General features: G+C 40.1%; 1 protein-coding gene and 1 pseudogene across 2 annotated transcripts in view; both read left to right on the top strand.

Moving 5' to 3' along the window:
* Positions 1-26207, top strand: part of LOC138011764 (uncharacterized) — a 166396-nt gene that overhangs the window by 80995 nt on the left and 59194 nt on the right. Inside the window, exons 5-12 of one of the 2 annotated variants that reach the window (XM_068858924.1) lie at positions 16494-16590; positions 17109-17226; positions 18847-18941; positions 20589-20662; positions 21007-21085; positions 22507-22674; positions 23994-24098; positions 26115-26207. The exon at positions 26115-26207 is cut by the window's right edge and continues 1020 nt beyond it. In XM_068858924.1, coding sequence (XP_068715025.1) covers positions 16494-16590; positions 17109-17226; positions 18847-18941; positions 20589-20662; positions 21007-21085; positions 22507-22674; positions 23994-24098; positions 26115-26204 — 826 coding nt within the window. In that variant the 3' untranslated portion in view covers positions 26205-26207. The remainder of the gene's footprint in view (positions 1-16493; positions 16591-17108; positions 17227-18846; positions 18942-20588; positions 20663-21006; positions 21086-22506; positions 22675-23993; positions 24099-26114) is intronic. The other variant, XM_068858923.1, reaches the window with a different exon arrangement.
* Positions 4453-5357, top strand: LOC138011145 (allatostatin-A receptor-like; annotated as a pseudogene).

The following is a 26207-nucleotide window of genomic DNA, read 5'->3' as shown; positions in this document are numbered from 1 at the left end:
TCGCTCCACTTTTTCAACCAATCAGAAGTGAAACCAAAACTAATCGTACCTCGCGCGTGCACATTTTCCCGCTCTTTGTGTCGGCTGCGTTTAATTACCTCGAGTTTTGATTGGTTTACTGGATTGTCTCCGTCCTCTTTGATTGGCCAAAGTAATTACTTTGGTTTTGGTTTTGCGGCACTCATTCTAAAACCGCTCTAATGCTAAGGCTCCTTCGTATTTGTCTGATCTTTTATTTTTTCGTAGGAGCTCTTATTCTTTGAGATCTGTTAGCAATGGTGACCTTGTAGAACCATCTTCAAACATGCGAACTTATGGAGATCGATCGTTTGTAGTATGTGCCCCTAGATTATGGAACTCTTTGCCACTTCAATACGTAGGAGTTCATCTGTTGACATTTTTAAAAATGCTTCAAAATCTTCTCGTTGGTTTTCGTGAGGAACAATCAAAAGCGTCTGTGATTGGTGCATTCATGTTAGCACGAGGAGTGAGCAGGCGCCGTAAGGTTCAAATAACCAATTTTTTGGCTATGAGAACCCTACGGCGCATGTTCTCCTACATAGAGTTTCCCAGAGCCTTGGGTCGACCCGAGGCTCTGGTAACGAGAATGGGTAGCTACTTTGAAATTTAGCAAGTGCGGGTGAAATTCTAGGAAACAAATTCAATCACTCATTTTATTCAAGGAGATGTCGATAAGACCGTCGGCGACGTATTTAATTACACAGCGATGGCTTTATTCATTGTTTAGTGTTGGAAAGGCCTTCATTGTTCTACCCGTCGTTCAGAAAACTAGTGAAGCTTGATCAAAACAATAAAGAAAAACCAGTGTTGGCGCTGTGACACGATTTGTTCAGCGCTGAATGCTAAGATTTCTTGCAACGATTGCGGAGTAGCTTTATTGCTAAAGTGAAGCTGTGATCCTCGCAGTTATAAACGCAATTTTAGCAATTGCGTGGAGTGGCCTGAAAAATGTAGGACTTCAGCGGCGTTTGAACCCGTGACCTCGCGATACTGTAACCGAACTGACCTATGAAGCCACTGATGTTGGGAGCTGGTCATTTCTGGGTTCAAATGTTCCCGTGATGAATGAAACAGCGAACGAAATGAATCATATATTGAACTTCGGATATGAAAAGAATTCAAGCTGTTATCCTCGCAGTTACGAACGCAATTTTAGCCTGAGATTTTCAGGCCTCTCTACGCAATTGCTAACCCCACGAATGACCAGCTCCCCACATCAGTGGCTTCCCAATCATAGCTCAGTTTGTTAGAGAGGCGCACCGGCACCTCGAGGTCACAGGTTGAAACCCCATCAGTTGAAGTCCCGAATTTGTCAGCCTTCTCACGGTACGCAATTACTATATGACTGCGTTCATAACTGCAACGATCATAACTTCACTTGATTTCATATCCGCGTAGCTTATTACTGCAGCGAACAATACAAACGTAGCGGCTATTTCCGGGATCAAGTGGTTTGCCACACAAGCAAGCTGAAAAGAAATGTTCTGAATGCGGAGTGGAAAAGATTGGGCTGATGCCGTGTGGTGGCTGTTGCCAACGTTGGTACTATGACAGAACATGCCATGAAAAGTCCTGGCATGCACTCAAAGCCCTCTGTCATCCGATGACAAGCGAAATCAATAAATTAGCAGATCGAATCAAATATATTAGTAGGCAGTCGTCGGACTATGTCCATGACTTAGCGCGCTTGCAACCAACATTTCCTTTTATGACTTAAAAGTCCAATTCTAGAACGGCAGACACGACCACATCTCCCACAGATATAGTCAGATGCTGCTGGCGCTGATGCTGTTTTCTTCGCTGCTGCTTTTCTCTTTGCTCTTCTTTAGTCGGCTTCAGCTTTCAACCTTGTCTCTCCTACTTGGAGTGCCCGACTGCATACAGACCTCCACTCGCCATGATCTGCAGCATGAGTCTCCCAGTTGCCTGTTGGAAGACGAGTGGCAAGCATGCCTCTCTTACAGACATTCTTGAAGCGCAGCTTAGGTCTGCCAACAGGTCTAGACCCAAATTCCAGCTCACCGTTCAGCAGGTCCTTGGGGATTCGCCTGTCTTCCATTCGGTGCACGTGGCCAAGCCACCTTAGTCTGCGCTGTCTGAGGAGGGTGAACATTGAGGGGATATCGGCTCTTTCAAGTACCTCAATGTTTGAGACCTTATCCGTCCACGAGGTGAAAAGGATGCGACGAAGACATCTCATATGGAAGGTGTTCAAGCGCTTCTCCTGCCCAGCATAGGTTGACCAAGACTCGCTGCCGTAAAGTAAGGTGCTCACGATGCAGGCTACCCTGCGAGCAGCGTCTCTTTTCATCTTCCTAGATAAGTCGGGAAGAGGAAAGTAGACTCTGCTTGCCGATTCCACATTCTTTAAATTGCATTGCTGCTCATCCAAAGAATTGGATGAGTCAGTCCAGTTTCGACTTGTCAAACCTGTTTTTTTAATTTTCGCGCATGATCATTTACCACGCGTCATCAATATTTTGAAATTTACAACAGCGTGGAAATTTTAACTGTTGGAATTTCCATGAGTTTTTCCTATGTGTGTTGGTTACGGAAACTAGTCAGACAGAAACCTATAAAATTTTCAGTAAAAAATGAAATGGCATTTTAAGAGTATGGACTATGTTGAGTTTCCGATGAAATGATTCCTTGATTGTCGTGTGTTTGCCCGAGTTGTCCGAAAATATCCCGACTGTCTGTTTTCGTTTCGTGGTTTTGTGGCTATTGGTCACGCGTGACTGACACCGAATACATTTAAATTTTTAACGCATGCTCAATACGAAATGCGGAGGCGGCGAGCAGAATCTACTTTCCTCCTCCCGACTTATCTAGGAAGATCGAAAGAGACTCTGCTCGCAGGGTAGATGCAGGCACGATAGATAGCAATTTTAGTCTGGGTAGTTAGTTTCTTGTTCTCCCACACTCGAGCAGGTTTAGGGCGGTGAGCAAATAAATATTTTCATGACAAGTGCGTAATATCGCCAAATTGTACTGAGAAATTAAAGTTCAATAGTTGCAACGTTTTAATAACCTTCATTGCTAAAAAGTCGCGTACTAATTCCATGCTTAAAAAAGTTATTGAACACATCTTTCTTAATTGCCACGATAGCCTGACATAATGTCTGAAAGTGGCGTTCACTCGAGCTCTAAATAGTTGGAACATAAACCCGTTGTCAAAATCCAACATCAAAATGATTACAATTTCATTACAGCGTCATCTGGAGAATTCTAAAATGACAAATGGAAAGCCCCGTTTGAGCACAGTCAAGCAATAAAAATCAGGTGGAAATTTCAATTTTGCCAAAAATTGTATGGAACCTTTTTTATTCAAGTTCATTTCCTGCTGTTAGCATAGAACTAGATTAGGCAAATTCTGCAAACGGAGAAGTGAGATCACGAGTGCAAGAGAATTTAAAGTGTTCCCTTGGATGTTCATCGGAAACGCTAAACAAACTGTCAAGGCAGTTTATTTCAAAACGAAATAAAATATGTAAAAAAGGCAAACGACGTTTTAAGTTAGTGTTCTAAGTTTTAAGTTGGTTCTACAAGCGCATTTCCTTTCCCCGTGTATGAAACATGTTGCCAAAAAGCTGAATTATTGGGAAGTTCTTCCAGGTGTCTTGGGTAAAAATAGAACAATGCTTACGGCAAATGAAGATAACGGAAACAAAGAGAAATCAACATAGGGGCCAACGAAGCACAAAGCATTCTTTAAAATGTAACCGAACAAAGATCGGAATATAATTGACACCGGTTCAAGAAAGTGGCTTTTTAAGGGAAACATAAACAAAAACCCCACCTCTTTTTTCCTCACTGTTTCTGTAAGAGGGTTGGTAGAGATTCCCGGACTGTAGTTTGGAGACGTACGAGGCAGGTGGCACAATTTTCATGCAAACGCGACAGAGGGTCTATGCTGCTAAAGTTAAAGAGTCGCCCTTTCTTCAATTTTTATCAGTAAACACTAACTAAATATGCTAGAGAGACGGTGTGTTCATTGGTTAGGGCGTAGGGTTTGCATGCGGTTAGCCCAGGTTAAAAATCCGAGTCTAACATCTGGTGTGGATCTATTTCCTGTTGTCTCGGATTCAACTCTACCACGGTTTGTAAACAACCTAACTGGTTGTCTCCTGCCAGTTAGGATTCTTGATCATGTTTCTGTTAAGTTTGAATTGTTTCTTTCAGGTTATTAAAAGGGTGGGGGGGGGGGGGGGGGGGGGGTGGGGGCCTTTGAACTAGTTTGATCAACTATAAACGGAAAAGTCATTAAAATGTCGGGGTAAAGCAAATAATTGCGACAACAAAACATCTGCTGACAGAAAACGACGAGCAAGAATACTTTTAAATGCTAAATGACTAAACGATCTTTTCACAAATGCTCACGTTTTCTAGAAGAGAGCTAACGTATTGACAAACACAAAAATGTGCCCTGCTGTATCAGCGTAAAATGGCCGACTATAGTAGCGCGCGGTTTATTCTCTCTATGGTCAGCATTCCATTTTTCATAATCGGATTTCTTGGAAATGTGCTGGTTATCAGAATCGTTCACAAAACACGAGAAATGCATTCAGTCACGAACTATCTCTTAGCAAACTTGGCTGTTAGTGATATACTCAGCATTTTTTCCCTATGGCCTTCTATGTTGCTGCACGACTTTTTACCGAAGCTTGCTTGTACATTGATGAATTTGAAGTGTTTTGTCGTCCCCGTTTCCTCCTTCACCTTAATGATTCTAGCAATTGAAAGGTACCATGCCTTGTTAAAGCCATTTAGAACAGTCTTACGCTTAAAACAAGAGAATGTGAAAAGAGCTATCGCAATTATTTGGATCTCAAGCGTTCTTACTTCCCTGCCGGATGTGATCATGGAGTCGAAATTCAGTGATGCTCTCGATACCTGCTTTCCTTCAAGCGAAGTGTACTTTTTTTTTGAGGTCTTCAATGGTCGCGTACATTCCCTTAGCAGTTTTTCTTTATTGTTATGGATCCCTGATCAAAGGGCTCTACTTTGACAAAACAATCTGTGCTTCGCCCGCGGACAGACAAGAAGACAGGGCTTGTGAAAAAAAGAAACTTGTAATAACATTTATGCTGGCAACGGCAGGTTTTGTAGTCGGTTATGGACCAATCATTACCGTTTACACCCTTGTTTTTATCGGAGCTACTCAAGAAAATTACTCTTCTGTCCTTTCGCCCGTAATAGACTTCACTTTCTTTTGTAGCTTGTGTTTGAATCCTGTTTTATATGCTTTTCGCAGTACGAACTTTCGACAAGGATTTAAACGGATAATATTCTGTCGACTTCCACAAACCCAGAACGAGATGTTGCAACAGCCGTAATGAACGGAATACTAATTCTTAGGACTTTTACTTGTAAAATCTTTTTTTGAGCCATTGATCGACTCGCGACGCGATCATAACTTTCTGTCACCTGGCCGTTGTTGAATGGCCTGTAGAGCTGCATCCAGACGGTCTGCCGTATACCTCAGTGGTACAGCAGAGCATAGTTAATCGAGCGAGGCATTAACTATGAGCAGAGGTATCATGATTATAAATTTGGGTCCCGTTCAGGACCACTCGAAGTTTTCTGAATATCCACCAGTAAACTGAAAAAAGTAGATCTCTTCATATCTGTAGAAAGGTTCGTAGTAGCATTGTTTCGATTTTTAATGGTATCCTTCTATGGGATTATGAAGGAAAAAAATGACATATCTATAAAAATGTTAGTATCCTGTAGCATTTTGTTCAATTCAAAAACTGGACACACCCATGTTAATTTATAATAAAGAGAAAGGAATACAAGATTCTTTTAAATCTTTCTTCTAGAGTTTTTAAAGCGGGAAGGGACTCTGGCCGAAGATTTGGTCAAATAAACATGACAAACATTAATTTTAATGTGTTGACTGATAATGGAATAAAATTGATAACGATGAACAGGAATTATTTATAAATGAAAGTTACAAAAATTAAGCTAGAGAATTATATTCTTTCTCTTTCAGTGAAATATGTCGAATAAAGGGCTGTTTTAAGTGTGAAAAATCGCACCTGTAACAATGCAATACTGGTTTCAATTGAAGACCATTGTAATATACTTAGCGTCTAGGTCTCTCGCAACTTTACTGCACATGCGCATTGCGGGTGGTATTATTAAAATGGCGAGCCCATATTGACCTGTGAGTTGTGTGGATGTAAGACTAGGAAGATCCATCATTTTACTCCAACGTTAATTGATCTGCATTCGCTTCCTATTAGGAATCGTATTATTTTTAAGATTCTTCTTATAGTTTATAAATCTCTTAGAGTGGTTTTCTTTTTAGTGTCGAAAGTAATTAGATAATTACTTTGGTTTATGATTACTTCACTCAGTGATTGGTTCGAAGTTCTCGCGCCACTTTTTCAACCAATCAGAAGTGAAACCAAAACTAATCGTGCCTCGCGCGTGCACATTTTCTCGCTCTTTGTGTCGGCTACCTTTAATTACTTCGAGTTTTGATTGGTTTACTGGATTGTCTCCGTCCTTTTTGATTGGCCAAAGTAATTACTTTGGTTTTGGTTTTACGGCACTCATTCTAAAACCGCTCTAATGCTAAGGCTTCTTCGTATTTGTCTGTTTTTTTATCTTTTCGTAGGAGCTCTTATTCTTTGAGACCTGTTAGCAATGGTGACCTTGTAGAACCATCTTCAAACATGCGAACTTATGGAGATCGTTCGTTTGTAGTATATACCCATAGACTGTGGAACTCTTTGCCACTTCAATACGTAGGAGTTCATCTGTTGACATTTTTAAAAATGCTTCAAAATCGTATCTTTTTAAAAAGTATGTCAGGGGATGTTTGTAAATTTAGTTTGTTTTAAAATTCATTTTTATTTGTTGTAAAGCGCTACGGACAATTTATTGGAGTTGTGCGCTATAAAAATTTATTATTATTATTATTATTATTTGCATTAAAACAATGGATATGCCGTTCACTAAAGCATGATACAGTTCAAAGAGTAATTAACTTGCATTGTTTTTTTTTTAATATATAAAGATCCCCCCCCACCAAAAAAAAAAGCTCACCACTAGACGGGCTAAGAGTGAAATCAACAATAAACCAATTGAGTTTTGAAAACGCAGTCACCCGGGACTGGAACTCGCTACCAGAGACATTCGCGATTTGACCACGATAAGGTTATTGAAGTCAAAATTGTTCCTCTAATTTTTAAATCTTGATGAAGATGCACATGTTTGTAGTATCTGTTAGTCTTTCTACTCCTGATTTTAACTTGGTCATGTGTATATTTGTAATGATACTGATAATTCGAAGAAGTGATTTTGGAAAACATTAAACCATAAAATAACTGCGATAAAACATATCTAAACATTCTTAAAGGGAACCTCCACTAAAACAATAAAATAACTTTAAACCACAGAACATAATGTTTACAATTAAAATTGTTCAAACTTCTTCAAATGAAAGCGTTCATATTTGAAAAAAAGGAATTTCAAGAACGCTTCTTTTGGCTTTCAAATTTGCCAGGCACCGCCATCTTGAATAATTGTGACGTTTCGTGGTTGCCACGGAACAAACGGTCTTTGTGTCAGAACAATAGGGCATAGGAGCGTTTCGTGGTCTCAAGCCTAATTTGAATATCAAGGCGGCCTCCATACGTGCCAAACTTTGTGTTCAATTTTCATTGTTCCTTTCTTTCACTATACAGGCTCCTTATCGACCATTGTTCTTTTAGTATTTATAGTTTTTAGTTTCAACTAAAAATCAAGGAGGCCTTACACATAGGTTGGGAAAAACCCTCGTTAAACAAGCAAGTTAATCATGTCAATTTAACACTTTCATTGTAATTTTCCTCGTCCAATACCCATTGTCTTCTCATCATTGTATTTTCTATTACCTCACATTCACGTTGTTATTTAATCAGTACTCATGCATTTTATTAGCTATCTTTATATAACACCGACTAGCGGTTCACTTGTATTCACAACTGACGATGGATGTCGATCATCCGAAACATGTTTTGTAAATTTAAAATTGTGTGTTTCTATTTGAAAGTTATAGTTTGCAATTTTCAAATAATTTTGACTTGATAATGACGTTTAGTTAAAGTCGAAACGTCGTCGTTTTTTATCAAAGTTTTTAACCAAGTTTTTAGTATTTTAAAAAATGTTTAGATATGTCTTATCGCAATTTTTTATCGTTAGATACTATTAATATCATGATATTGCTACTGATTACCGGTTTATACCAGCAAATCCTTCGATTTAGCTGATCGGTCTTTTATCAGTCTAAATAAAGATGTAATTATTATTATCTCCGACACAGAATCCACAGATTTGATGGCCAATCCAAGAGCGTGATGACTATTTTTATCTCAGAGTTTTGAATACAACTCAACTTGTATCCTGCGTTGCGTGATATCGAAAAGGCCTGCCGTTGAACATTCCGCTCGAGCTTGTTTTGTTCTTTGTGCCTTGGTTGCGATTTCTTCGAAGAAGAAGTCGCGTCCTTCATTTGCAACATCCTTTACTGAGTCTCTGGTTTTAGTTTCTGAGATTTGGCGGGGGTCTTAGGTCTTAGATCTGGGGTCTTATATGTCTTTGTTTTTGGGAGACCCCTGAGACCTAAGAGCCCAGCCAAATCTCTGAACCTCTGGATCTTCAATTTAATGTCTATTGAATCCCATGCAAAGACTCTCCTTGGACTTACGTAGGGGAAACTGGAAGATGCTTCCAAATCCGAAAGAAGGAACATCAATGAAACCTAAAGAACTACACAAAGGGTTTAAACGTTGCCAACCATGCGTGGCAAAATAATCATTCCATTGACTTAGATAATGCATGTGTAATCGACAAGGGCAACTACCTACAATAGAATCCTGGTACACAGACAAAACGGTGGGCGCGGATAATAACTCAAAACTGTTGCCTAGGCAATACTCCATTTTACTGTAATTAGATATCCTTTACTGACATTTTTATCTTCTAGCTTTTTTCGCACTTCTTTTGTACTTTAGTTTTATGAGCAAAAAAATTTCCATTCCCGTCCCAACCTTTTCACTTGTTAAAGGTTATAGACTGATACCCGCGAAAGGTAATGTTGTAAATCTTTAAACCAGAGAATGTTTTTTTCTGACCACTTTTTAAATATATTCCATCCTAGTTACAGCTCTATTTCGACTGAATTATACCAACTGATTCTCATTCTGCTGTGCTGATGACCGTAAACACCGACGGAACAATACTCGCTTGAATCCTTCTTTAAAATTTGAACTGCGAAAAGCGTATAATACGGGATTAAGACATAAAGTAACGTTAAATAGCAAACGGAAGATACAAAAAAGTTTTACGAACAATTCATCGCTTATCTCCATCCCAAGACGAACAGCGTCTAATACAGCAATCGGTCCGTAACCAATGAGAAATCCACTTGTTCCCAGTGTCAAAGTGACAAGAAGTTTCCTTTTTTCAGAATCGTCTTCGTTAGTATTTTCGGCGAATATTGTGCCGGAAAAATACAATCCTTTTATCAGGGATCCATAACAAAAAAGAAACACCACTGTGGGAATGTAGGTAGTGAACGTTGAATATATGAGCAAATAAATTGGGGTTGCCTTGCTCGATTCATCTCCAGATGGACCAATGCATGAAGATTTTTCGCTGCTCCATACGTAAAGGAAGAATCCTGGAAAATTGATGGCAATGCTTAAAAACCAAATGACAAAGATTGCTCGTTTGATACTGTCTCCGTGCAAGCGCGAATTCGAGCTAAAAGGTTTCAGTATGGCGTGATACCTTTCCACTGCCAGTAGTGTGAGAGTTAAGGCTGAGGAAGTTATCGAAATCTGCACAACCACAATAAAGTTACAAGAGATTACGAGGAAGTCGTCGTTTAGTGATGCTACGAAATCATGATCATGGTAGTAGACCAAACAAAGTGGAGACATCAAGAGGACAATTGAATTGCTTGCCGCCAAGTTCGCTAACAGATAGTTTGTTGTCGTATGCATTTCCCGTGTCTTGTGAACAATTCGAATGATTAACATATTGCCAATGAAGCCAGAAATATAAACTGGAATGAACGCAATTACGACGAAGACGAATTGAAAGTCATTGGAATCAACCATACTGGCCTCCCTTTTAGTTTATCTATCCGCACATTGAGAAAATGAAACGATAAGTTATGATTAACGACTCTTTATCATCCACGATTTCACCTGCTGGCCTAGAACACACAGTCGTCAAAATTTCCAACAATTTTTTCACCTTGGAGATATTGCGTTTCGAACACCTTTGGAAAGTTCCATCAAAGAAGAATTGTTGCACAAATTTTGAAAAGAAAAAGAAGAAAAAAGTGACAGGATGTAGGACGATTCAAGATTATCTTTAAACGCGCTCATTCATTCAGGGAAACAAATTACGAAAAAGGGTGACATGCTTACCATAGTTTTTGCGAGCTGGCAAATTAAGTCATTATTGATAATATATCTGCCACTTGCGCCAAGTCTATTAGCCCACCTTGAAACAATAATAGGGCCGTTTATACGAGAGAAAATAAGCCGCGGCTAACTCTGGCCGCGGCTTACGTAAGCCGCGAAAGGAACTATTTATACGAGTATAAACTCCCTGGCCAGGATAAGCCGCGGCTTGACAAAGCCGTGAACGTGGATTTTGTACCATTTATACGGGGTGTTCGCGGCTTACGTAATCCGCGGCCAGAGTTAGCCGCGGCTTATTTTTTCCCGTATAAACGGCCCTAATGTCACAAGTCAGAAGGATAATAAATGAATGTAATAAACTTTTTACTATTTTCAACTTTTGTTGGCTAATTGACAAGTCCGTTCAAGTTTATCTTAGAAATGTTACTACAAAAGAAGCCCCTAAACATGATGTATCCAACTACCATTTTTTAAACTACCTTACATCGGTTTCTATTCATCTTATACCAGAAAGAAAATTTCATCTATTATCAACAAGTATTGCAAGGAATTAAATGTTAAAGTAATTTTCTCTACATTCAAACTGTGCAACATCTTTAGTCCAAAGGATTTCATTCCGGATTCTCTCAAATCACGTGTTGTATACAAATTTACTTGTGCGGGGTGTGGTGCTCGCTACGTTGGTGAAACCAACAGGCATTTCTACACACGTGTAAATGAGCACCTTTTCCGGGACAAAAATTCTCATATTTTCAAGCATCTTAGTTTGTCTAAAAATTGTCACGATAATTGTGATGTTTCTTGCTTCAAAATTATTGATAATGCTACTTCTTTCTATCAACTCAAAATCAAGGAGAGCTTCCATATTGAGCGGTTGAAACCCGAACTCAACAAACAAGTTGATCATGTCAGTTAAGCATTACACTTTTAAACTTTTACGGTTATGTCAGTTGTGTTCTCTATAATATTGTTGGTTCGTTTGAATTTTACGTACTTGTAACAAACATTTAATCTACAATGATACATTGTATTGATAGTTATATATATATATACGAATTACCTTGTAAAAATTTTAATGTTACACTCACTATGGCTGAAGATGATGTTTGAAACATCGAAACATGTTCCGAAAATTCAAAAGTGTGGTTGTATTTTTTAAAATATTAGTAACAATTGTGCTATCCAGACCATTTGGAAAAGTTATTTTACAAAAGGTCTAGATAGCAGCAACAATATAGATATTCGTATAACCAGACATGTTTCGACGGTACATCCGTCATCTTCAGTGTTACATATTTTGAAATCGCCGTTGAATTTAAAGCGCGCGCGATCTTACAAACTTCGTTACATTGCGTTGTCAATATTGCGTATTAAATCAAAACAGAACAAAACAAAAATTTAAATGAGTGACGCTTAGTTCCTTACAGGGAGAGAGTCAGGTTAATGTGAAACCAGCAGGTGAAACACATTAACCTGACTCTCTCCCTGTAAGGAACTAAGCGTCACTCATTTAAATTTTTGTTTTGTTCTGTTTTGATTTATTTAACACTGAAGATGACGGATGTACCGTCGAAACATGTCTGGAAAATTAAAGAAAGTTGTTATGTTTATACGAATATCTATTTTACAAAAGAAATAAATTTTTATTCGTTAGATAGTAACTCAGGTACAAAACCTGAACAAATGCTAGATCATCTCTAACTTTACACCCCAAAACTTCGTGAAATCAATAACATAAGTACAACGGTGTAAAAACCAGTCTTCGTTTGGAGGTTTATACCCTGCGAGCAGACTCTTTCGGTCTTTCTAGATAAGTCGGGAAGAGAAAAGTAGATTCTGCTCGCCACCGCTTATTTCCCTTTCGTAAACGGTCGTTGCCATTTCTCAGAACGGTCGTTGCCATTTGAAAGGGTCAATGCCATTTTTTAGCTCCGAATTACACTCATTAGGTCTAAGAACTCAAAAGGTTGCGGTCACTGGGAGTTGTGTCTCGCTGGTCATATGAGTTAGGGTTCGGGTTAGGGTTCTGTTTAGGGTGAGGGCTAAGAACCCGAGTTCGAGTCTTGAAATTTTAGGATTCTTTTTTTCCTCAAGTTTTTCTTTTATAAATGTTTTTTTTTTCCTTTTTTGTCTTAATTTTTGTTAATATTTTTTCTTAGTTTGTTTCTTTTAATTTTCTTTGAGGTGAAGTGTGTAGTCGACCGTTATCAATGGCATCGATCGTTTCAAATGGCAACGACCGTTCTGAGAAATGGCAACGACCGTTTACGAAAGGGAAACTTGCCTCGCCGCCTCCACAATTCGTATTGAGCATGCGCTAAAAATTTTAATTAATTCGGTGTCAGTCACGCGTGACCAATAACCACAAAACCACAAAACCACAAAACGAAAACAAACAGTCGGGATATTTTCGGACGACTCGGGCAAACACTCGACAATCAAGAAATCATTTCATTGGAAACTCAAGATAGTCCATACTCCTAAAATGCCATTTCATTTTTTACTAAAAAATCTATCGGTTTCTGTCAGACTAGTTTCCGTAACCAACACACATAGAAAAAACTCATGGGAATTCTAACAGTTAAAATTGCCACGCTGTTGTAAATTTCAAAATATTGATGACGCGTGGCAAATGATCATGGCAAAAATTAAAGAAAAAACGGGTTTGACAAGTCGAAACTGGACTGACTCATCCAATTCTTTGGATGAACGGCAAAGCAAAGAATGTGGAGTCGGCGAGCAGAGTTTACTTTCCTCTTCCCGACTTATCTAGGAAGATCGAAAAATACTCTGCTCGCAGGGTAGATGCAGGCACGCTAGACAGCAATTTTAGTCTGGGTAGTTAGTTTCTTGTTCTCCCACACTCAAGCAGAAAGCTTTGCCATGTTGGTTGCAGCCTTACCAATTCTCTTTCCTAGCTCCACATCAAGACAGACGTTGTTGGAGGTGGTAGAGCCGAGATAAGTAAACTGTGGCTCGACTTCCAAGGTGTAGTCTTTGATAGTTAGAGCAGGCGAGGCACCTTGGCACATGACTTTCGTCTTGTTTAGGCTAATGGTAAGTCTGAAGGCCTCGCATGCACTAGAGAACTGTTTGAGAAGGCTCTGGAGGTTTTCTGCGCTGTGAGCAACAAGGGCAGCGTCATCAGCGAAAAGGAAGTCGCGTAGGATTACTTTGCGAACTTTGGTCTTTGCTCAGAGGCGTGCAGGGTTGAAAAGTTTCCCATCATAACGAGTCCGTAGCAGGATGCCTTCTTCCGTGGACTTGAATGCATGTTTCAGGAGAACAGAAAAGAAGATGTTGAAGAGAGTTGGGGCCATTACACCGCCTTGTTTCACGCCGCTGTCTATGTCGAATGCCTCAGACATGCTTCCGTCATATTGCACAGTACCCCGTGACCCATCATGAAACGATGTGATGAAGCTCAGGAGTTTTGGAGGGCAACCCATTAATGGCAGGATCTTGAAGAGGCCGTCTCTACTGACAAAGTCAAAGGCCTTTGTTAGATTGATAAATGCAATGTAAAGGGGCTGATGTTGCTCTTTACATTTCTCCTGAAGTTGCCTCAGTGAGAAAATCATATCCACTGTCGAGCGATTGGAGCGGAAACCACACTGGGACTAAGGGTTCACCCTCTCAGCGAGCTTTTGTAGGCGGTATAGTGCTACTAGGTGCAAATATGTAACAAATATATAATCATAAGGATAATGGCTGGTATTGGAGCTCCTTATTTCTAAGACAATGTATCCGCCATTGATTTCCTCAACCTTCGTCTAAACGAAGGTTGCGACTATTCCAAATCTTTGCCTGTTCTGGTTTGCGGAGTTGTCCTTATCAAGAGGAGCTTACGTTTATTTCAAACGACATCCTTGCCTGCACATTAGCGAGGATGGTTTTCCTTCTGTATTTACTTTTCAAAGGTAAGCCACGGACTTTAAAGGAGGCTCCAAAGGCTGCGTTTTCAGCTGAGCCCGCGCGCGTATGCCACATACGCAATACTTAAGCTGCAGCGCCATATCGTTGTCATAACAACAATTCGAACCAAGCAAACTCAAAAAAATGGTTGACAACAGAGAAAAGATATCAAATCGTCGATCTATTGAATGGATCGACAGTGTTGTGATCTGAATCCATTTTTATACTTGTAGAAAACTCGTTCGAACCTCCTTTAATTGGAATCGTAAACATTTTTTTCCTGTGGTGATGAAATGGACAATCTATCGTAAAGCCGCTGAACTGCTGTTAAAGCTCAGAAAGGTATAACCCCCAAAAAATATTTTTAGATCAAACAGAAACGGAAGTAGATTCCCGGAAACGCCTGGAACGGCAGAGCACGCTCGACTTCAAGAAATTAAAAGTGTTATGATGCATTTGAGGAATTACATAATGCCATGATTTCGTAATCCGAAGAGCTATTATGAAGTCATTTGATTGCGAGTGTTAAGGGCAACCGACTTCAGTTGCTCAAAGTTTTGGCAAGAGTGAATTAGATAATAGTGTTGATCTATCGCTTTGCGGTTTTACTCCAGCACAGTAACAAATGGATTTATTTTTAGATACACTTTGCGCGTGAAACAATCAAAGGGTCGCCAATTTTAGCCTATCAGAAGAAGCCATGTCACGCGTGACTGCTTCTGCCATGTTTTTTCAGGGACGTGACAACTAATTTTCGCGGGAACGGGTATTCTAAAAATAGACTCATTTGTGACTGTGCTGGGGAGCCCACCCATGCCGTAACAACAATCTGATCTAATTCACTCTTGGTTTCGGGAAATTAAAAAATACTACCCCTATGCTGTAACCTCACCCCCCCCCCCCCCTCCCCCTCCCCCTTTTTTTTTAGTTTCTCTTCAAAAGAAACCGAGTTGTTGTCATAGGAAATTGATATACCTTTTTAACGCTTCTCTGTTAGGGTGATAATCCTGAGGAAAATATTTCAAACTTTCAACCCTCCACTTCATTTCACTGAAAAATCCATACCAATTACCATAAAGGACCTCTAAGGAACTGATACTTTGAGCGTTAGCCCTTCGCGATTTCGCTCTGACGAAGGGCTAAAGGCTGTTGCACAGTAGGCGAAAATAGCGCGGCGCTAATTTCCCCCAGTGTGCGGAGTTGAGTTTTATGCATATTTTCCGCTGCGGAAATAGCACTGAATATCAAACATGTTTGAAATTGTCTTCGCCGCGAACTTTTCTGACGACTTTTTCGCCTAGTGCGCAGGCTCTGTACGAACTTACCTCCGGCGACGGTAACCTCTGGTCGTCATTACGCATGTCATTTCAGGGTTTAAAAGGCAGTTAGTGATGATGAATCAGTTTAACTGGGCAGGTCAGGAGTAATCCAAAACACTTTATCTTATCGATACTGAGTTTATGAAAAATTTCTTTAATGTCACTGAATCAATGTATTAGTTTCTTCTCCGGGTAAATCATATGACTCTACTGTCCTAAAATTCAAAAGCATAGATCGAATGCATAAATGGCGGCCAAAAAAATATTCTTTTGTTTATGTGCTAATTAGCCTCACTAGCCTCGTTTGCATGGACAAAATACAAAAGAAAGGTTGATTGAGGGCGAGGCTAGTGAGTCTCATTGGCACATAACAAAAGAATACATTTTTGGCCGCCATTTATGCATTCGGTCAATTGAGCTCGAGAAATTAGGTTCTCGGTGACATAGTGTGGTTTTCACACTTCAGGTAAGCCACACAATAAGTGCGCTAGGTGTGCGGGGAACAAGACTGGCGCTGAATACGCTTAAATTCTTCGCGGTGGAATTAGCGCCGTACTATTTGCGCCTAGTGTGCGGCCGGCTAAACGCTGGTCAACAACCTTGTTCCCAGGGCTTTTCCCCAGTATTTTCGCGCGGTAAAAAGCCTTGGAAACGAGGTTGGGTGTCAACGCAGTTGATAAATCTATTTCTATAATCAAAGAAGTTTCCTTACTTTTTGACAAAACGCAACTGATTTCAGCTTGCCTTAATTTAAATACGATGCTTAATCTGTGTAATAAGCGGTTACTAAATACGCTAATTCCTGTTTAAATTTTCATGTAGGTGGACTGAAAGCTCTCGACAATAAAACAAAAGGACTACGTTTCTGCAATATTTCTGGTTTGCTACAACTCTACGATGACCCAGAGGTAAGTTGTGTTTCATGAACTTGTCAGAAGTAACTGCTTAGGGCCCGATTATTATTTGTTGTAAGTCGAGACAACTGTCGAGAGTGCTTCCTTTTTTTTTTATCTTCGGTCGCGGACTATGGGACTACAACACTTCGTCAGCTGGAAGACATGCGCAGTTGGGACCGACTACCGACGCTGGTCGACATAACAATTAACAATGATCATAATATACAGAGCATCTTCTACGTCCGTATTCGAATACGTTTTACATGATCGTTGCTAGGGTGAAAACTAAGAGAAACTTAAAGGATGTAAATGTTAAAAATAAGTCAACAAAAATGTCTCAAGTTTCGATTTAAAAATATTTATATAAATATTTCAAATATGCTTTGTTGTACAAAGGTGTTTTGAGTTTCGATTTAAAGTGCCTATCATCTCAACACAGTTTTCCACTTTATTTATTCTCCTAAGTCGTCCCAGATACAGAAGGTCAACTAATGTTCGTAATAGTCGAAATGACTGTTCTTTTCTTTAAGGGAATTACAGTGGCCACAATGAAGAACATTCTGATAGAAATGATGTCCTTATTTCCTGGCAAGTATTTTCACCTGGGTCTCGACGAAGTGGAGAATTCTTCTCCGTGTACCTTCGAAAGTAAGAAAAAACATTTTTTGCATGTAGTTTCATTGGACAATCGCTAAATGTGGTGTGTGCTTTGCTGCTAAAGTTTTACTGTCCATAGTAGTACGAAAGAAAAAGAAAAAACGCGGGAACAGAACGCAAACAAGCACGAATTGTGTGTCCAGAAATTTTATTGGCTTATAGAACAGAAATAGGCTTGCGAACTTGCACGTGCAAATAATGCGCTAAGAAATGTACTACAATACTAGTTAATTGACTGGGACTGCTCATATAAGGGATTTTTTGGCTTTCTTTTGATCCAGCCAATTATCGGTGTAGAAACATTATGAACAATTGTGAAAAGTGTTCAAGGTTGTCCGAAAGTCGTTCTGAAGCAACAAGAAAAGAACGTACAACGAACGTATGAAAAAGCAAGGAAAAAACAGACGAACAAGCGAGCAAACAAAGAATGAGCGAACGGGCAAACGAAGCTGGGAACAAATTAACGAGCGAGTACACGAATAAATGATAGAACTAGAAAAGAAAAATCGAGCTAGTGAAGAAACGAACAAATTATCGTTCGAACCTGGGGCCCGTCAGTTTCTCGAAAGTCCCGAAGTATTCCATGCTTTTTTTTTTGTATCTTAAAAAAGAAGAAATTTTATGTCGACAAACTTCATTATCATTTTGCAATTTATTATCTTGAAAACATGTTGAAAGACCTGCTCATCAAAACAAGAGGAAGGCCGTTTCGTACATGGCTTTTCGGGCCCGATAATTTATCGGGAATTGACCGCGCACCGTTGGCTCAGTTGGTTGAGCACGGGCTGTCACGCGGGAGGTCGTGAGTTCAATTCCGGCCGGACCAACACTCAGGGTCTTTAAATAACTGAGGAGAAAGTGCTGCCTTTGTAATTACATCTGCAAATGGTTAGACTCTCTAGTCTTCTCGGATAAGGACGATAAGCCGGAGGTCCCGTCCACAACCCTTCAATGTTCATAATCCTGTGGGACGTAAAAGAACCCGCACACTTGTCGCAAAGAGTAGGGCATGTAGTTCCCGGTGTTGTGGTCTGTCTTCTGTGATGTATCATGGTTGGAAGGGTAACTACAGATCTCCATTTAAACCAGCTAGGCTGAACTGGAATTTCTGTATAAATAATGTATATAAAATAGAAACTGGTCCCAGAGAACAGGCGAAGAAGCAATCGAATGAACGACTGAACAGCCAACGAGCTAATGAAAGTGAAAACGCATCAATACACAAACAACAGGCAGAACCAGTTAACAACTGGACGAACGAACGCAGGAGCCAATCAAGAGGACCTGTATCTCCTCTAATTTCTCAAGTCAACCCTTTCCCGAGTAAAATTTATTTTTAGAAACAGGTTTTTTCCCACGAATAGTATCATATTTCCTTTGACGCTGAGATAGCTTTGTTTTGATTGGCTTTCACAACAGTGAGCGTGCCGAATTTCCCAAGCGAGGCATTCTATAAATAAATCTACTCGGGAAAGTGTGGACTCCAAGGCCAAACATGGGCGACAGAAGCTCCCTTTCATGAGCTCCTGACGATTGTTAGTACACGCACGGACAAACGGGCGGAGAAGTGGGTCAGATGTTTTCATGACACTGCTCTGTTTACTCAAACAGACACAAAAAGCCTGGAGCAAGAACTAATGAAATTTCTGGTTCAACATGGTAAAATTCCATTTGCCTGGCAAGAGGCTTTGACGTCAACCTCTGCGGTGAGTTATTTTATGTAAATGCATAAATTATGCTCCCAAATAAATTATTACCCACATTATTGTTAGTCCGTAAACGACATGACTCCATTTATAACTCCGCGTTATTGTATTGTTTTCGCGATTATTTCAAGATGTTTGGCGTGGACATTGTTTCTCAACAATCAGCGGTTGGACCTTTGAGAGAAAATTTAAAAATTATCCCCGGGTGGTCACATCGTGAACATAAGTCCAAATATCGTTGTCAGAACGAGGAACCCAAAGAAATGAACTGACGTGTAAAAAGCATGTACGGGGTTTGCAGAGCCACTGTTTTTGTTTTGAGGCGCGTTCGTTCTTGTTGATGTCGTCGTTGCGGAAGCTCTGTTTAATTTCTTATAGAAATTTAATCATTTCGTATTGAAATTAAACAGAACATTATTCAGTGTCATCGTCATCATGTCATCACTGTCATTGTCGTCATCATCGTCATCTTTATCGTCATCATAAACATCATCAACATCATTATCGTCGTCATTGTTGTCGTCATCATCATCCTTGTCACTATCGTCATCATCAACATCGTCGTCATTGACGTCGTCATCATCAACATCATTATCGTCGTTATTGTTGTCGTCATTATCATCGTTGTCACTATCGTCAACATCATCGTCGTCATTGACGCCGTCATCATCAACATCATTATCTTCGTCATTGTTGTCGTCATTATCATCGTTGTCACTATCGTCTTCATCAACATGATCGTCATCGTCGTCATTGTCGTCGTCATCATCAACATCATTGTCGTCGTCATTGTTGTCGTCATTATCAGCGTTATCACTATCGTCATCATCAACATCATCGTCATCGTCGGCATTGACGTCGTCATCATCAACGCCATTATCGTCGTCATTGTTGTCGTCATCATCATCCTTGTCGTTATCGTCATCGTCAGCGTCATCTTCTTCTGTGCATACAGAACCCGCGCCCGCAATGCGCGCAGTTAAAACTGTGCTATCTTGTCAATCCTTTGCCTTTTCGGTAGGTACTTGGTGTCTCTTTTTCTATTGTTTCAATTTTTTTTTAAACAAGGTATAAAGTGTTCAATAATTATACAATTACCCTAACCTAACCCAATCCTAACCCTAAAGGTTTTACCGTGTTTAGATAATTTTGTGCAATAGATAACCACTAAATGACAAATACACCAAGTACCTACTCCCCTTTCGCCGGAAACGGTGCATTTCTGTGCGTAAACGACGTTGTCGATCTTCCCTTTAGAAAGGACGCTAACAAAGTTTTAAAATAAATTATCAATACAGGTTCGACGTCTTCTGACACTTGATTCAAAAATACTAAACCGAATTCGTCTTAAAATAGTTAGAAAGAGCACAAATAACAGCCAAAACGCAACAGCTAACATTCGAATCGCTGCTCGCTGGCAACCCAGTTTTGGCGCCAAAGTTTGTTGACAAAAACGTTGCCACAAAACCTTTTGAATGGTTTTCTGGTCTTTTAATTGCGAACAATTGACTTGACGTCGGATAGCACAGTTTTTCCCGCGCACTGAATTCTGATTGGTTACTTTAAATTTCAGTAGCTCATCACTAGCACCATGATCGACTGCATCGTCATCATCATCATCGTTTTTGTCACTTTTTTTTATTGCAGGCAATTAAAGGTACAGTGCTCCAGGCATGGACCGGAACAGTGCTGAAATCTCTTATTCATAAAGGATTCAAAGTGTAAGTTTAGTTAAAGTGTTATTGCACATTACTATCTCTAACTCTTGCATTTGAGGGAGTTTGCACGCTGCATACAGCATCTTTTTCATCGCTAGCGTCCTCATCGTCATGGCGAATGACGATAACAATACACTTTTGACATACTTTTTTTTGGCGTTCACGAGCATACAGATGCTCTCCGAAGGACATATGTTCTACTCTAGTTGTGAGTACTCCCTATTTCTTCTTTGAGAACGCCCGGAAAATTAATAATAAAATTCACCATTTTATTCACTTATTGGCGTGAATTTCGCCATTTCATAGACTGTTAAAATTACAGTCTCAAATTTCCTTTTCTCTTTCAGGATAAACTCAATGGAGAACCACTTGTACCTTTCTGGTTCTCTGAGCATCAGTGCTCTTTGGACGGATATTTCATCTGGAGTAAGTATTTTTGGGGACCTTTAAGCTCAGAGGTTTTTGAGACGTGGCCGGCAACCGGAAGTGAACATTTCGCATGCCAGGACAGCAGTCACTCCCAGATTTTTAACCTAATAGCCTCTAATGGAGAAAAGATACTTAGGAATGTAAATGTGGTTGTGTGAAGACATGTTAAAAGGGAAAACAGCTCACTTCCGCTTGCCGTCCACATCTCAAAAACATCACTTATTAAATTAAGCTCCCTGTATGTTGTAACTAGAACGGATCCGACAAAGTCAGGTGGGACACTTTATGACAAATAGTGATTTCTTACCTGATCCATATCCTAATCATGTGTCTATGCCAATGATGAAATTGTTAAGGGAATTTTTTTCGTGTCCTTGATTCACGTGACGTCAGTCTGCCATCTTGGTGTCCCTCAACAAAGAAGCTGCAGCCATGTTTCTACCCCGAACTCATCTTTTTTCGAGTGTTTCCCTTTAAAAAAACACGACGACTTTAACCTCTTTGCTCTGTGGTGTCACGTTCTGGCACTTGACGTCTTCGTCGCCATCTTGGCGTCCCTCTTGGTCATCCTCAGGGAATTGAGTTGTGCAAGCGTTTTCGAGTGTTTCACTTTAAAAAAACACGACGGCTCTAACCTCTTTGCTCCTTGGAGTCACGTTATGGCACTTGACGTCATCGTCGCCATGTTGGTGCCCCTAACGAATTCTTTAGGGACCGAACATCATCCTTATGGCAACATTACTTCATTTTCAATGATATAGAACATATGAAATGATCTTATATTTGAACTGCGGAAATTGAAATACATGACAGGAGCTTTATCTCCCATACGTGGCCTAGGCGTCAACCCTTTCCCGTTTAGATTTATTTATAGATGGTTTTCAATCACGTGATGAGACGGCCATGTTTGTGTACAAAACAATAGCAAATTATGGCTCATGTTTTGCGTTATAATAGAATCAAATTCCCAAGAGACTTTTTCTCAATTGTTCTGTACACAAACATGGCTGCTGTGACGTCAGATGAAAACCCCAATATCCTTCTCCCAGATATTTCAAGCCATCTCATCCCATTCCATCTCATTCCAATCCATCCCATTCCATCTCATCCCATTCTATCTCATTCCATCTCATCCCATTCCATCCCATCTCATCCCATTCCATCCCAATCCATCTCATCCCATTCCATCTCATTCCAATCTGTCCCATTCCATCTCATCCCATTCCATCCCATCCCATTCCATCTCATCCCATTCCATCTCATCTCATCCCATTCCATCTCATCTCATCCCATTCCATCTCATTCCAATCCGTCCCATTCCATCTCATCCCATTCCATTCCATCCCATTCCATCTCATCCCATTCCATCTTATCTCATCCCATTCCATCTCTTCTTATCTCATCAATGTTTTTCCCAGTTAAATCCGCACGAATCGGCCCAACTCCTTGGTGGAGAAATGGCGCTTTGGACTGATGCATACTGTTTTGTGGACCAGTGTCTTTTATACGAGCGTGGCAAGCCACAGGCTTGGTGGATGTACGGACCTGAAAGCGATTCACAGTTTACTGAGTCAGCCAGTGGTATTGTAAGTATTTCTTTGTATCTTTTTTCCAAAACGTCCCGGAACCCAAATCCTTAAATTTGATTGGTCAAAGTGTTGCGATCCAACACACATGATGTTGCAATGGATGGTTTTCAATCACGTGATGAGACAGCCATGTTGGTGCACAAATCAATAGCAAATTATCGCTCATGTTTTACGTTATAACAGAGTCAAATTCCCCAAAGACTCTTGTCTCTGTTGTTCTGTGCACCAACGTGGCTGCTGTGACGTCAGATGAAAACCATCTATAGGCAGTTTGACAAAAGAAGAGAATTAATGTTTCGAGGAATTAATTGCATTTTTTTTTGATTTGTTGTGACGCCCGCGTCGTCGACATTTCAAGTGTCAACGTCAACTTTTAGTACAGTTTTTACAAGATTCACCTCGGAGTCACAAGCGAAATCGAATGAAGATGAAAACGTTATTACCCTTAACATAGTTAATCGAGGGACTGGTTATGAAACCTTAGAACTTTCAAAAGCGAAAACAATGTTGTTGCAATCGATGTTGAATTGACCGTGACCCTGCACAATCTTTTGTTTTTGCTTTGCACGGGTTCGCAAATTAGTTGCGCATAATTTAATCGAAGGATTTGATTGGTTATCTTCTCGAAAAAAGGTGTGTTTTGTGCAGGGTCAAGGCCAAAAATACGGACAAAAACATGAAACAAAGGAACTTGTCCAGTTTCATAACCATCTCCATGCATTAACTATGCCCTTAAATCCCAAAGTATATACCCACTTCCTTTTTTCCTTGACGACTTCAGAGTCACTCGTGCGTCGAGAAATTCAGGCCATACATGCACTTAATATATTGTTGATTTTATTTTTGTCAAAGTTCAAATATATAAATTTTGATCAAAATTACATGCATTTGTGATTTTTGAAGTACTGTATTGCCCCGGAGACGGGGAACAAAAGCGACGTTTTGACGTACGAAATTGCCCCACATAACGAGAAAGTCGCGTCATTGAGAATGGAGGCCTTGCTATTGACTAGCGCAGTAGCTGTTCGTCTTAAGTTACTCCTCAAGTAAAAATTATCAGTTGAACACGACAAAAAGCCAAACTCTTGTAGTTCATTAATTGATCTTCAGTGTTAGGGGAAGCGATGTTTTATTTGACTTCGTGTCGCGAACATGCGTTATCTGCCCGCCAATCAAAAGCAAAGACGAGAAGTAACGTCACTTTCGGTTTCGGGTTATACTCCTCTTGTCTTCGATAAAAAGGTCATTTGGGGGTAAGTCTAAAATTGTGAACCATTGTTTGATGCCCTTCTGCTCAGACAGTCATGAACTTTCAGATTTGGCCCAAAGCCACTGTTGGTGCGGGTTCATTTTGGAATTATCAGCCGGACATAAAACCCGACAGTCAGGAGTTCTTAACGACTCTAAGTACGCTACAAAAGGTTAGTTTGTTTATAACGCAAATCACTTGATTTGGAACAGTATGGGTGGTGATAATAGGAGCAGTGTTTCCGCAATGTTTGGAACACTGACCTACCACCAGTGTTGCCCGGACTTGATTCTTAGACTCAACTTCATATGAGTTGTTTGTGTTCCTTCTTAGGTTTTTCTCCGAGTAATCCAGCTTACCCAGCTCCTTTAAAACCAACGTTTGACTTGATATGCTTTAATTGGCCCATTTTCACCCTGAATGCATCGCGCGCCCCGCATGATTTCGTGTATCACGAAATTACAAAACTTCGAAAAATCCCAGAAAGCCTTTCGCAATCTTCTTTGAGAGTTCTCTGTCGATAAATGTTTCAGATCCTGATTTCAATTATCATTGCATAATTTTATCGTAGTATTTTTATCAGTATTTGTTTAAAATATTTCTATTTGAAGTTGCTTGCCACTCCATCAAGACGGCAACCTCTTTTAAGCACAAGTTTAAAAGAGCATTTTACCTCTGCTTCCCAGGTATCCTAACAAATCAAAACTGACAAAGGAAAAGTAAGGTTATAGTAAGACAAGCATTTCAGCACTGAAACAATGTCACCTAGCTCGTTAGCTTCAGAATTGTTCTATTCTTCTTGCTGAATAGCCGAACCGTAAGAATCCCGCTTTGGTGATTCTCCAATGTCTAAATAAGTCGACTCCATAAAGATAAAAGTGTAATTCTAACGGTTTCACTTGTTAAAATCCCACGGTAAACCACTCGGCGATATCAGGCTAATGTCGATGTTTCTTCAATGTTTTCAACAGCACGAACTGGCGCGACAAAGCTAGTTGGCTAATCGGAATAAGCTATTCGAGATTCAAAACAACAAACGATCGCGTTGCGTCTAAGGTGAAAATGGGTCTTTAAGTTGATTCGCAGTCTCCCCATTTAGAAGCGCTCTTTTGCTCGGCCATATAAACTTAAAGGGGCTTTGTCACGTTATTTGGTCTTTCGATGAAATCTTGAGTTAATCACGCGTTTAAAACTTGAAAATGGTAACATGGCATTCCTTTAATGATAAATTTATTGTTACATCACAAACAAGATGATTCTGTGCAAAAACGGCCTTTATCCAAGCGATTTGCCATAAACTTGAAAAACGTCGGGCCGACTTTTTTCAAGATTACCCAAATGCAATCCGTTTCAATCTTGTCCATTTGTGTCCATCCATGCTTCTCTTTCCTTTTGCTGTATTTTTTTATGTTCAACAGTTTTAAGTGGTTATTGCGATATTTCATTCTGCTTTTGGGACATTTTGGGTGTAATAAAGTTGCATCATTTGCGTGACATAGCCCCCTTAAGAATTACCTATACTGTTTCTAAACTGAGAAACTTTGGCGCTGCGTCGTTCGAGATTTAGCCCTTCGTCAAAGCGAATATAAACTTGAGACTTAAGCCTGGTTTTCACTAGTGACACAAAGCATCAAAATCGACCACGGCCTCCGCCATTTTGTTCAAATGCTCAGACGCGGGAAATCAGGAACGAGTTTTTTAACTTGCCCTTACACGGCCAGACGTAGCAAATTTCTTTGTGCTTTGGCAAGCGGAAGTAGACATAAGAGCAAGCGCAAGGAAAAGGAAAAGGCATTAAATTCGCCGGTACCCATTTATACACCTGGGTGGAGAGAGGCACCGTGAGAGTAAAGTGTCTTGCCCAAGAACACAACACAATGTCCCCGGCCAGGACCCGAACCCGGACCACTCGATCCGAAGTCGAGTGCATTAACCATGAGGCGACCGCGCCTCGCTAGCGAAAAACAGGCTTTAAAGAAATGGTTAACAACAGTCACGCCAGTAAAAGTATCGAAAACGTTGAATGTTTCTGGCGCGCAAATCACGTGTGGAAAAGATCACGAGCGCATAATTACAAGATCCAGGAATCAAAACGAAGAACCTGAATAAAATAAAATCATTTGATTGCTGTTTTAAATCGAGAATGGAAAACCGGTGAAACCACTTGTGGTTTTTTTTTTAATTACAGAGGATGGTTCAGCGTGGTGTTCTGACGTGTCCTTTGGGATGTAGATGCGATGAGTTGACAAGATGCGGTCAGAAGTATCCACAGCCTTAAACC

Source organism: Montipora foliosa, chromosome 7, assembly GCF_036669935.1.
Source record: "Montipora foliosa isolate CH-2021 chromosome 7, ASM3666993v2, whole genome shotgun sequence".
NCBI lineage: Eukaryota > Metazoa > Cnidaria > Anthozoa > Scleractinia > Acroporidae > Montipora > Montipora foliosa.
Note: the sequence above shows the minus strand (reverse complement) of the source record. Positions and strands in the feature narration are given on the sequence as shown.